The 12,475-nt window shown below is 42.8% G+C and overlaps 1 protein-coding gene across 1 annotated transcript in view; it reads right to left on the bottom strand.

Annotated features, from left to right (window-relative positions):
* The window catches only part of ENTREP1 (endosomal transmembrane epsin interactor 1), a gene marked incomplete at both ends in the record, with an annotated part of 59,925 nt that overhangs the window by 5,081 nt on the left and 42,369 nt on the right, over positions 1-12,475 (bottom strand). Inside the window, 6 exons of the mRNA XM_082843120.1 lie at positions 401-553; positions 1,864-1,942; positions 2,116-2,245; positions 8,597-8,730; positions 8,851-8,958; positions 10,463-10,591. Of these exons, the coding sequence (XP_082699246.1) occupies positions 401-553; positions 1,864-1,942; positions 2,116-2,245; positions 8,597-8,730; positions 8,851-8,958; positions 10,463-10,591 (733 nt within the window). The remainder of the gene's footprint in view (positions 1-400; positions 554-1,863; positions 1,943-2,115; positions 2,246-8,596; positions 8,731-8,850; positions 8,959-10,462; positions 10,592-12,475) is intronic.

Consider the following 12,475-nt stretch of genomic DNA (forward strand, 5'->3'; position numbering starts at 1 on the left):
AGTAAAAAGATAACTAGTGTTGAATTTCAGAAGAGGGCGGTAAAAAATACACCCCTTTGACTTTTTCCTGGAGAGAGAATGTTCTTTCCCACAGGACTGGGAGCATCTAGGAATCAGAACTAGGTTTGCACTGTCTTCTTCGTGTGGTACCCAGCACAGTATCACGTGCAACCAAACGCTTCTGATGACAGTGACTTGACAAGAAAAATTCTTAGCAGCCTTAAAAGACATGGTAGATGTCTACCCTTAACGTGCATGCAGAATACCTGATTTTCCCAAGACCTGTCAGCCCCCCTCCAAGCTCTCTCTTGAACCCCAGGGCCTTGGGTGGCCAGAGCCACTCGGCACCTATAGGCGAACAAGCACAGTGCCCTGCGAAGAACTTGGGAAATGACATCACCTCTCTCTGCAGAATGATGAAGCACAGGGTCACTCTTGGATCTCGTCCTCGGGGGCTGGAGAGCTCTCCGGTTCCTCGCCGGACACAGCTGGCTGGAGCTGGGAGTTGAAATGGCTGCGCCTTCTTCTCTAGGTGTGTTAGGACTGTCCCCACCTGATTTTTTTTTTTTTTTTTTTTAAAGAGGAGAAACAGAAATCATTTCTGTTCAGCTGGCACCTTCAACATGCTGGGCAGGAAACACCTGTGAGCCCAAACTTTCTGGGACAAGGGTAATACAGTTCATAATATTTGCTTAGGCTGTGGGCCCAGTAAGTTTTTATCTTGCAGCACCGTGGGAAATGCTGCCTCCTCACACTACCCCTCCACACCTAAAACAAACAAAAAGCTCTAAATCCAGGAGCAGAAAAAGAAGCCATGCTAAAATGCCTAAAGGTGCTTGGCGTCTTCTCCAGTGGAGCAGCCTCGTGCAGCATCGGAAAGGTCCTAGCCGTTTTATCCTTTCCGACAACTCAGGCTGACCTTGATTAGGTGGAAGGTGATGGGGGTACAGGCGGGGTGGCTGCCCTGGGGCTGCAGGCCAAATGCAAGCAGAGGGTGTGTCTACGGGCTAGGTTGGGAAACTCCCGGAAAGCCAAGTTAAAGAGCCAGTGGCCACTAAATGAATCAAAGCACTCTGGAACTGGATGACTGCTGTTCAGGAAAATAAAGTCCCATCACTTGTGAGCCTGACTCGTGGTTTGGGAAACTTTTTTAAGAAATGTAAGAATTAAAAACATACTTAGGAAACAGAACCCTGCTGCATAATTCTACTTAAGACGGAAGGTGAACAGAGCAGAAATCCATTCTAAATGGCGCTGCTGAAAAATTACCTCCACCTAAAATAGCTGAAAGTTGATCCATTATTTATCACCATTTGCAATTTTGTCCTGTGGACAGTTCTCTGGGCCATTTAAAACCTCTCCAAAGAGAGAAAGCAGTAACAATGTTCCCTTAGGTTACAAGGATAACTGTAAACGGACTCTAGTATTTAATGCAGGATTGCAAATCAGCATTCAGTACATGTGAAGGTAGTATGACCTGCGTCCTTAGTTATAAATGAGCAAATCACTCTGCAATAGGTAAAACTCTTTTTGTCTCTTTACAAGAGCTTATCTTATTTTAACAGGAGAAAAAAAATCTTAGATCAGAAAACACAGGAAAACCAAATTAAACTCTGTAATCCATTTCTGAAAAGTCTGGTTATTCGTAAAAGATTCTAAAGAGATCTTTATTTCTGTTCACATATTATTTCCTACTTGTAAGCCCTAAGAGCTGATAATATTTTTATACCCAGAAAAAAGGATATAGCTTGAACCATTTGCTCCAAGAATATTTGACCTCCAACAAAATATCGTACAGATGATTATTTTACCATTTTTAGCCTGCTGAATCATGAGTTTGGGCAGCAATAATGTATTTATTACCTTGAATCACTGGCATGCAGATCGGTTCCAAAGGGCTGGTGGCAGCTCCTGATCCTTCTGGCATTTGGAATGAAGATCCCTGCAACACAGGAAAAAAGAGCGTTGTCTGTTGATATTCAGCTCAGCCATCATCTGGACTGGAGTGAACTTGAAAAGATCTACAGGGCATGGTCCCTTCCCCACCCCGCTCTCTGTGGGGCTGCTTTTCCTACTTGCCGTCAATGTACCAAAGAGAAACTCTATGGACAGTACCTGCTGCTGGTCCGTCTGGCTCACCACAGCTTCATAGGGAGGCGGGGGGTCCAGAGGACAGAACACTTCCACGCCTTTGATTCGTGCTCCGTAGATATGTGGCAGTGGTATAACATCAGGACCAACCATCCTAGGAAGAGCATCCTGGCATCAGGAAGCATGTTCTGGCCATCTGATGGTAGTGTCTCCAGCATACTGGCCTTCACCTCTAGAGGGTTATCCACTGACAATGGGGAAACTCACTCGCCGCTCCACGCTACAACCTCCTGGTCCAGGAGCAGGGGAATAACCTAAGCTGCTCTCGGATGGAGTGCCCAGAATTCTTAGGCAAGTGACAACATAGAAAATGCAATACCATCATTCCTTTTAAATTTACTAGTCAAAGAGCAAACAACAATCCGTAAGAGACAGAAAGCGAATTAGTGGTTGCACAGGGGCTTGGGGAAAGGGGGGGACGGGGAGTGACTGCTTAATGGGTACGGGGTCTCCTTGGAGGTGAGGAAAATGCTTTCGAACTAGACGGAAGTGATGGTTGCACCATACTGTGAATGTACTAAATGCCACTGAATTATACACTTTCAAAAGATTAATTTCATGTTATGTGAATTTTACCTCAATAAAAAACAAACAAACAAACAAAGGATTCAGGGAAACTCAATTATTTGTTACATTAGTACATGACAAAAGTTTCTTGCCCGGGTTTCCCTCACGTCTGATTCATGGTAGAAACTCACTATTTGTTAAATAAATGTTTGAAATAATGAATACATTTTTCAAAAAAAAAGTGAACAACATCACAGCTCAGAGACAAAGCAGCAATGCTCCAGGAGGAATCACAGAGTGCCTCTTCCTAAAGGTGGTCATTCAACAAACACTGATGGAGCGCTTGCTGTAGCTGTGGCTGTTGGCCTGTGGGTGAGAGACCTTTGATAGCAAAAAATAAAAACAAAAAAACCCACAAGATTTTCCGCCAGCATTCACAGAAGGTTACACACACACACAAATTATCTAGATAACAAAGAACCTAAATTTGAAAACGACAGTTAAAAATACATGAAAGTTTGTACCTTAGGACAAAACTTCCAGTTATAAAATACATGCAGATAAGTCCTGGGGATGTAATACACGGCATGGTGACTATGGTTAATAATACTGCATGGTGTATTTGAAAGTTGTTAAGAGAGTAGGTCATAAAAGTTCTCATCACAAGAAAAAAAAAACTTGTAACTATATGTAGTGATGGGTTAACTAGATTTATTGTGGTGATCATTTTACAATATATACAAGTGTTAAATCATTACTTGTTTACCTGTAACTAATACAATGTTATATGTCAATTATATCACAACTTTAAAAATACACAGAAGACAAAAAAAACTGTACTCAGGCCATGAAGTGTTGGGGAATGAAAAACAGATAATAGCAAAAGTTTAACATTTGTTCTTGAAATGCAAAAATGGACATAAACTAAAGGAGACTGATGAAAAGACAAATTCTGGGACCAGTTGCCTACAAGGGACTGCTTTTGTTTTGTTTTGTTTTGTTTTCAACTGCATTTACGGTTGTTTCATGTGTGCCCATTTACAAAAATGCAATTGGTGGAAGAAAAAAATTGAAAAAGATGTGATATTCTGTCTTCCTAACAATAAAACTTCTGGAGTTCTGGGATTTAGAAGGATGAGACTCCTACAGCCTGAATGAAAAAGTGAGAAAGTGCTCCCCTTTTTTCCTGCATCTTTATTCAAAAACAAGACTCTCAGCTCGTGCTTGACCTGAGAGGAAAGGAGAAGGTCACGTGCTGACACCCCAGGCAGGGATGTGTGCAGGCTCAGCACATCTGAGGAGAGGCACCTGCAGGAATGGTCCCTCCCTAGCCTGGCTGGGAGGGGTCCTGGTAAAGTCATCAAGAAAGGGATATTCTTCTCCCTTAGAGGAGGACTTGCCCACGGCTTTCACGCCAACTCTCCATTCCAGCTGAAGCTGTTTAAGAACTATAAACACCAAGTGACTCCAGGAATACAGACCCTTCGTGGACCTGACTTTGAAGACTTTCCTGACCAATGAACAAGGCAACTTGTTTTACTCACTGAGACCTATGCACTCCTTCCTTCGGCTCCAGAGGGCCAATCTTTAATCCTTAATTAGCATAATCCTGTGAGCATCTTTCCTGCACTTACAATCCCCCCTCGGCCAACTCCCCACACGTTTCTTCACTGTGGTGTCCTTGCCTGGAAAGTTCATCCCCCAGCTTTGCTTGTTAGCTCTGGTGCTGTATATTTCATATTCCCAACCCAGTGGCTACCTATATGTTCCTATGGAAGAGAGAGGGCTTGCTTAGGACCAAGAAGTGGGAGGAACGGGCTTCACTTTAGATCCTAAACTACTACAGAATCTCTTCAAGAAGGAAAACTGGGGGGAGAAAGGGGGTACACTTTATCTAAATTGGCTGAAAAATGAATGGCTTCTATGGTGGTTATTACAATGACCAGCAAAGCCTCATTTAGATGGAAGATGCGCTAGAGTTGATGTAGCAGGAAAGTTCCTTTCCTACTAAGCAACTTTTCCTTATTTGTACCACTTTTGGGTAAATAAGGATCCATGGAGGGAAATAGGTCTGTTTGCTACAGGTTTTGTTCGTGATCCCTTATGGTACTCAACCCAGCTATGGAGCAGAATCACCCAGGAGGGTTCCTAAACTGGGCATGGCCCAGGCCTTACCTCTAGAAACTCTGCCCTAGTTGCCTGTGGTGGGGCCCATGTATCTGTATGCTGTCAGTGCTCCCAGGTGGTTCCAAGGCACAGCCAGGACTGAGACCACTGCTAAGCAAAATGGATTATGGTGGTTGAAATCAAAACCCTGTTATATCTGGGAAAGGTGATCAAACTTTTACTGAAAATGAGTGTCTTTAGAAAACTGTTGCCTGATAAGGTAGGGGTAAGATTAAGGGCTAAATGTTTCTTAAGAGTAAGAAACATGCCAAAAACATCTGAAACCATGCAACTAACAATGGTAGAGCACGGTCTAAAGCTTTTGCCTGTAGAAAGATTTTTTTAGCCCATTATCTCATAACAATCCTCTCAGGAGTCACATGACAAGGCAGGTGAATGAGGAAACTGAGGCTCAGAAATGGTAAGAGATCCACCCAAGGTGACCCTTTAAGAGACTCCAGAGCCTGGGCTTATTCAAATTCATCCCAAAGTCTCCAGGAAACCTTCGCTGGTTCATGCTCATGAGACCTCAAGATGAACAGGAAACCCAAACAGATCATGCAAAATACGTTCTGCTTTGATGCTACAAATAGGCCCTGAGAACTTATCCGAGGCTGATGGAGCAACTAATATGACCTTGACCAAAGAACGATCCTCCTCTGTGTGCTGAGAGAGCTTGGCCCTTCCACGGGGCACATGTTGGTAGGGGTGTGGGAGTGGGGAGTGAGGCAGTGTCGCCCAGCCCAAAGCTGAGCACAGAGTCAAGCCTAGGCACAGCCCAGCTCCACTTGAGTTTGGGTTTTGAAGTTCATTTGGAAAGAAAATGGGTGGGCCTTGTTGCTTTCACCTTTAAGGAATGCCCAGGTCAACCTGGCTCCCATGCGCTCATCTTCAGTTTTCTCTAGCAGGTAACATCCCCACAGTATAACCAGGTCCACATTCACGAATTAGGTTGGAGACTTTCCTTTTTGACTCCTGGCTCAAGCCAATTTCTGAGACTGGGGGACTCCCTGGAGTAGAGGAGATGGGGTACACAGCCCCCTCCAGTACTTACAAATTGATTCACAAAGTAGATAACCATCTTTGGATAGAAGCCTTGACTGCAATCAGGCTTCTACTTATGAGAGTAACTTGAGAAGCCCTTTTTCAAGGAGATACCAATGCATGAAATGGTTGTATTTATAGAAGTTAAATAAATAAAGCTCTTCTGAGAGGTCCTAATACCTTACAGGAAAACGGGAGCCTGTATTACATGAAAACTCTTAACGTAACTGATTGTGGAAATATTAATGATAAACATCTGTTAATATTCTTGCCTGCCTGCTTATAAGAAAGAAAATTATCAATTGGGGTTAAACAGCTAGTGTCTATGATGTTGATTTATACTGAGAATCTAGCAAAGTCAGTCAAATTTAAAAATATCTCTGATAGAATATGTATCGAAAGGTGAATAAATTTAGCCATTTAAAAAAGGAGAAGTGGGCAAGGGGCAGTGGGGGAGACAGGGGCATGGGATTAAGAGACACAAACCACTATGTATAAAATAGATAAGCAACACAAAATATTGTACAGCACAGGGAAATACAGCCATTGTTTTGTAATAACTTTAAATGGAATATGACTATAAAAATATTGAATCACTATGTTGTACACCTGAAACTAATACAATATTGTAAATCAACTACAATTTTTAAAATATACATAAAATGTTAAAAAAAAAAGTGGCTGCATTCAGATATTGTAGAATTTTAGAAAATGAGGCTATTTGCCCATTGGAGATATGAGCTAGTGCTCCAGATATATACTTTAGGCCAAGCATTCTTGTTCTCTCAAGGGTGCTCTGCATAACCCCCTCCCCCACGTTCCTCTGGGAAGTTCTGGTTGGTAGAGCCCTTGATGACAAGCTTGTCTGTCTTCTTCCAGCTCAGACTTGGCCAGGGGCTGGCTCAGAGCTCAGAGGGGCAAATCCAGGGATGCACCCAGATCCTCAGAGACCCACAGTGATAAGCATGACTATGGAGGTGCAGAGAAGAGAAAGGAAAGAGGGAAGAAGGCCGGGGGATCCCACAGGTCAGCACTACTTCTAAACCCACATGACTTACTTTCCCTTTCTGCCACAGCATGAAATTAAATGTCTGCTGCCTCCTCTTAGGTCAACCAAGTGCTCACCCGCAACCTCAGAGAGCCAAGGAACTCTTCTTGAAGAGGGCATTTCTCTCCCCAACCATGAAGTAACAGGCACTTTTACTGTCCTTCAATGTGCACTCTGCAGACAGCCTGAGATTGGGCTACGTTTTTAGCAAACGTGTCCTATGGTACACAAAGAATATATGTTTTGTTGCTATGTCCCTCTGGCCTCTGTAATTCTTGGCTCATTTCCTAAACGACCAGCGAAGCCATCCTGGCCCCTGAAGCTTCGAAATTCCAGCCCACCAGTCCCTGTACAAGAGGGAGGCTGAGCTGTCCCCCAGGCCATCTGTCCAGCCAGCTGATGTCCTTTCCAGCTTTGCGGTCATCTCTTATTTCCGCCGAGGTGGGTGGGCAGGGGAGGGGCTCGAGTGGGGTTTAGATACGAGTCTGAGGGACAAGTCAGGAAGATAACCCATTGAAAAGAACATTAACAGTGTCTGGGTGGGAGCTCCCACTGGTGAGCTCTTCCAAAATGACATGTGGCTGCCCTGAGCACTAGAAAATGGATTTCCAAAAACCCCAAGCCTGACATCAAATTTGTCTGACAACTCTCCACGTGTGCCTCAGGGTTAAAAAGTAGAAATTCCAAGCCCTCTCAACAGCAAGGGAAAGACACTAGTCTTTCTTGTAGAAATCAGAGATTTGTTGTTTAGAAGTTTAAATGTAGGGTTTAAGTTTAAATGTAGGGTTGCTTTAGCCTTTAAATTCGGAGTAAGATCATCACTTCATCCTGGAAGCCAACCCTGACCAGCTGACTCTTCCTTCAAGCTCTCTGCAGCCCACTCACCAGTCTAGGTTAGGAAGTCCTCCTCTTGCACTCAAAATCTCCCTTTTGAGTACTACTGTGATCCTTTCAACACTCATTTTTAATGACCTAGACTGTGAGCTCCTTGATAGGGGGAGGAAGTTGGTATAACTCATTTTGAATTCCAGTAACCCAGCACAGTAACTAGTAAGCAGCAGAGGATGGAGTCAATGTTTGTTGAATGAATAAATGAAGTCATTCTTTAGAATGGTACAATTCTAGAAGTGGCTAACAACCAAATGAACGCATGCAGCACTTCATTCTACAAATAATGATTTCTGAGATTTAAGAAACAGACGATCAAATTTCGAGCTAGAATTTGAAAAGGAGAATAAACACGGTATCTATTTTTTTTCTAGACCAAGGAGACGTAATTAATAATTAACCTTTTTTTAATGGCTGGGAAGAAGTTCATGATTTGAGGACCTGCTGATGGTTTACAATGAATATCGATTTGGCCCGACTGAGAGCGTTTCCAGGGCAACAGCAGTTTTCAATCATGTCAAATTACAGCAGTTATCTCACTGGGTGTCAGTTTTCCTAAGAAGCTAATTGAAATTGAAAAACTATATCCTTAGGTCAAGGTTTGACTTTTCTTTGGTTTCATGCAATTTGTCAGACCAAAAAAGAGAGAGAAAAACCGGACGATCCTGGAAAATAATACAATGTCTAGATTTTGGAGAGAAGTCAGAGCCCATGCTGTGAGTTCTGGAGACCCCTCGGCCTCAAAACTGAGAGCAGCCCAGAGACCTGGGCGGGGGTATGTAGGGAGGATACCTGCGGTTCGTCCGGGGTGTGCACGAGTAAAACGTGGCGAAATAGGAAGGGGGAGGCACTGGCGGCACAAAGTCGTCAGGGTCTGGGATGCGTCTGTGTTCCTCCACTTCTTCCGCAGAAATCTGTGATTCATCCTAATTAAACAGCACCTCGGTTAGTCAACAGCTCGGGGAGAAAAGCAACGGATGACACAAAAAGGTCCGAGGGTGGGATCAGTGGAGTCACAGACACCCTGCCGCCTTGCATGGACTTACGACGCAGGATCTTCTGGCTGCGAAGATCTGAAGGTAGCGAAGGGCGGCTGCCACCAAGCAGACGGTGGTGGTCAGGGCATTCAAGGCACACAGGGCGAAAAGGACTTTCTGGAACCAGGAAACAAGGACGCACCTGAGTACCTCAAAACTGAGGACCAGAACGCAACATAAAAACTTTAAAAAATAATAATAATACTGCCCCAAGGAAGACAATTCCCATGAGAAAATGCATGTAAAGGACTTAGATGGTGTTTGGCTCATGCTGGGTGCCAAACAAACACTGGTTATTATTAACACTGTCATGCAATAGTGTGTACTTCTTAATTTTAAAAACTTATCTTAGAAGATTCCTGTCCCGGGCAGACCTGGTATTACCATATTTCTTTTTGCATCAGAATCCTGTCTGGAAATATCCCTTCCAGGAAAGTACTGAATTTCTCTTCTGAAGTCAGTGTACCCAGTGATAGCAAATCCCAACCTCCCCCCTCCCACAGACTCCCACCAGGACAGCACGCTGCTTAATTCGTGGCCACTGATTCTATTTCAGGAGCCACTGGCAGAGCTGCCCTGGGCACCCAGTGAAGACAACACAGGGGGCAGGCTGGCCCGAGTGTCAACAGGGCTTGTCTCCTCTAAACACATGTCTCAAAATAGCAGCAAAGCCAATTCCAAAAGTTTCTGTTGCCACAGTCCTGGCTGCTTAGCGGGGCTTTCCCCAAGCAAAGTCCTGGCTCAGAAAGTTTGGGAGTGACTCAGCTACCGAAAATCCAGAAGCCAAAGAAAGAAGGCCATTTTCACATCCTCCAAAACTCAGAGAGCTGACAGCTTCTCTCTCTTTGCTTAGAGACTCCTCTTCCCCACAAGAAAATAAACCCAAAACCAAGATCTAAAGAAAGCCATCAGTGACGGACCATCCAAAAGCTAGTATCTCAGGGTTCACCAACTGAGCTTGTCACTCACTGGGCTAACAGACCTTAAGTCAGGACGTGATTTTTATCCAATTCCCTAATAAAGGTTAATTTTGTATTTCTCTTCAGCTGGTATCATTTGCTTTTCATCTCTTTCGCTTAGTATAGTTGCGGCCTATTAAACAAGAGGTAGTGTCTTGAATTTCTCTTGTACTTTCTGGCCAATACATCTCCTTAGTCTATGTGTTTTAGAACGCCAGCACTCAACAGCCTACAGGATTCATTTAAGCCAACAAAGGAGCATTAGAACAATAATAAATGGGCATGGACTTTAGAGGTTCTGCTAAAACTATATCTTATATGTGTAGCGACATCATGGGTGTGTATGTGTGCATATGTGTGCGTGTATATGTAAATTCACATACGTACACATATACATGTGTATGCATTTAGGCTCCTTTACATTTTTTACTAGCTTATAATTCTTGAGCACAAAGAAGCTATCCATTCATAACTTAAGAGAAACACAATAATCTGTGGGTTCTCAATTCTGTCTCTAGGTCACTGATAAGGAGTCTCTCATATCTGCTTTCAACAGGATTATTTGAAGGAGGTAAAAAAGGAGGAATATTTCAGGGAGCTTTGCCTTCCTTGGGGTCTCTGTGGTGTAGTTACTGGTGGGGGATGGAATCTATTCCAGATACCTTGAGTAGAAGGTGAACAGCACTACAAGGCTGAACTGGGAAGAGTTTCAAGGCATTTTCTTTGTCTGTGCATTTGGCTGGTTGAAATTCTTCACAACAGAAGCAAATCTTGCCTTCACCTAAGTCCACCTTAAGGGGAAAAGGCAGAACAACAATTTAATTATTAAGTAAGAATACACAGGCCACACCATGGAACACCAATCCTACAGAATGAGATATGGCAGGGTTCAGTGTCAGGCAACGTCTACATCAGTCAGGACAGCCTAGGGTATGCTGGGTAACAACCAGCCCCCAAATTTCAGTGGCTTAATCAACCAAGGTTATTTCTTGACTATGCTACATGTCCACTGCAGGTCAGCAGAGGGCTCTGCTCATCATATTCCCTTAGGGACCGAAGTTGATGGAGCATCTACTATCTGAGGATTGAGGGTCACTATGCTAGAGACATGGAGAGCACATGATGAATTGCACATTGGCACTTAAAGCAGGTTTACAAGGTAAAAGGTAGGACACTCAGTTAAATTTGAATTCAGATAAACAGGTCATTCCTTAGGGTCAGTATGTCCCAAATATTGCATGAGATATGTTTATAGTAAAAAACTATTACTCTTTATTTGAAATTCAAATTTAATTTGGCGTCCTGTGTTTTCACTTGCTAAATCTGGTCACCCTAGCTTAAATCTTCCTCTTGGAAATGACACTCCTCACACAATGACACTCCAAAGTAAATCATATGGCTCCACTTAATCCAAGAGGGCAAGGAAGTTCACTCTACCACATGCCTGGAAGAAGCACAAGGTCTATTTGGTGAACAGTAGCCCTAAACCATGTAGGCTTAAAGAGATCTCTTAGTTCACATCTTCAGTGTGTTCACAGAGTCTAGTAGAAGTTTTCTTTATTTGAAGTGATACAATTACTGATGAATAATCTCATATATTTTTAGTGAGATGCTTTGCAAACTTTGGGTCACTTTTCCGAGTTTCCATTGAGTCAGGTTGGGAACATATGAACTAGCTGATTTGGGCTAATAAGACCCATAATTTGGGAGCAGAGGTTCATTCTTACTTGCTCTGCAGCTTGAGCTGTTAAAGTTGGCTATTCTATTTTGGCTAAAAAGAAAGGCCACACCTCTTTCATACTTGTTCAATTAAATAGGTGGCTTTGACTTCACTAGCTGCAAAATTCTTCAGGAATCTTTAAGAATGACTGAACATTTACAATGCTTTTGTTGCTTAACAGAAAAAAAAAAGCCTTTTTTCTCATTGAATTAAGATTCTTATCCTCTAGTCATAGTGGAAAATTTCATGATAGTTTCCATATTAGGAGGAAACTTAGTTCCTTCTAATATAAGTTGACTAGGAAGCCAAAGGGAAAAATTTGTACCACTGGATTACACAATTTTTGGTTTGGTTTTCTTTTTCTTTTGAACTGCAATTTACATACACAAATTATAAGCATACCATTCAAGGAATTTAGATCCCTGCCCACACCCTCCAAAGAGACAACCACTGTTTGGATATTTTTTCCATATAGATTAGTTTTGCCTCTTACAGAATTCCATGAATCCTAGAACATTTTTTACTCCTTGTCCTTAAATCATATTGAAAGGGACGCATTACTAAAATAAACACGGATGCCCAGATTTTTTATAAATTTTGCCTCTGATACAAAGAATTACAACTAGAGTTACCTCGATGGCCTCCATAATCTATCAATTCACAACTACTTTGGTTTCTGTCTTTTCCTGGTTTGTCCACAAGAGATTGTTATCTCAGCGACGTCCCCACACCTAGATCCACGACTCCACACACAAAGGCACAAGGCTGTTTCTATTTGAATTTTTCTTTCATTGTCTCACATTTTTGAAGGTACACCCTGCTGCTAATATCTAGATTCTTGGCTTCTAAAGGAAAACTTCTGTGGACATTCAGACAGGACTTCCCTAGGCAGGTGGGAACTATTCTTTCCCCTCAGGGATCGCTGACTTTCTCTTCGCTGCTCTTCCATAGTTAA

This window comes from Leucopleurus acutus (genome assembly GCF_964270905.1).
Source record: "Leucopleurus acutus genome assembly, chromosome: 7".
Classification (NCBI taxonomy): Eukaryota; Metazoa; Chordata; class Mammalia; order Artiodactyla; family Delphinidae; genus Leucopleurus; species Leucopleurus acutus.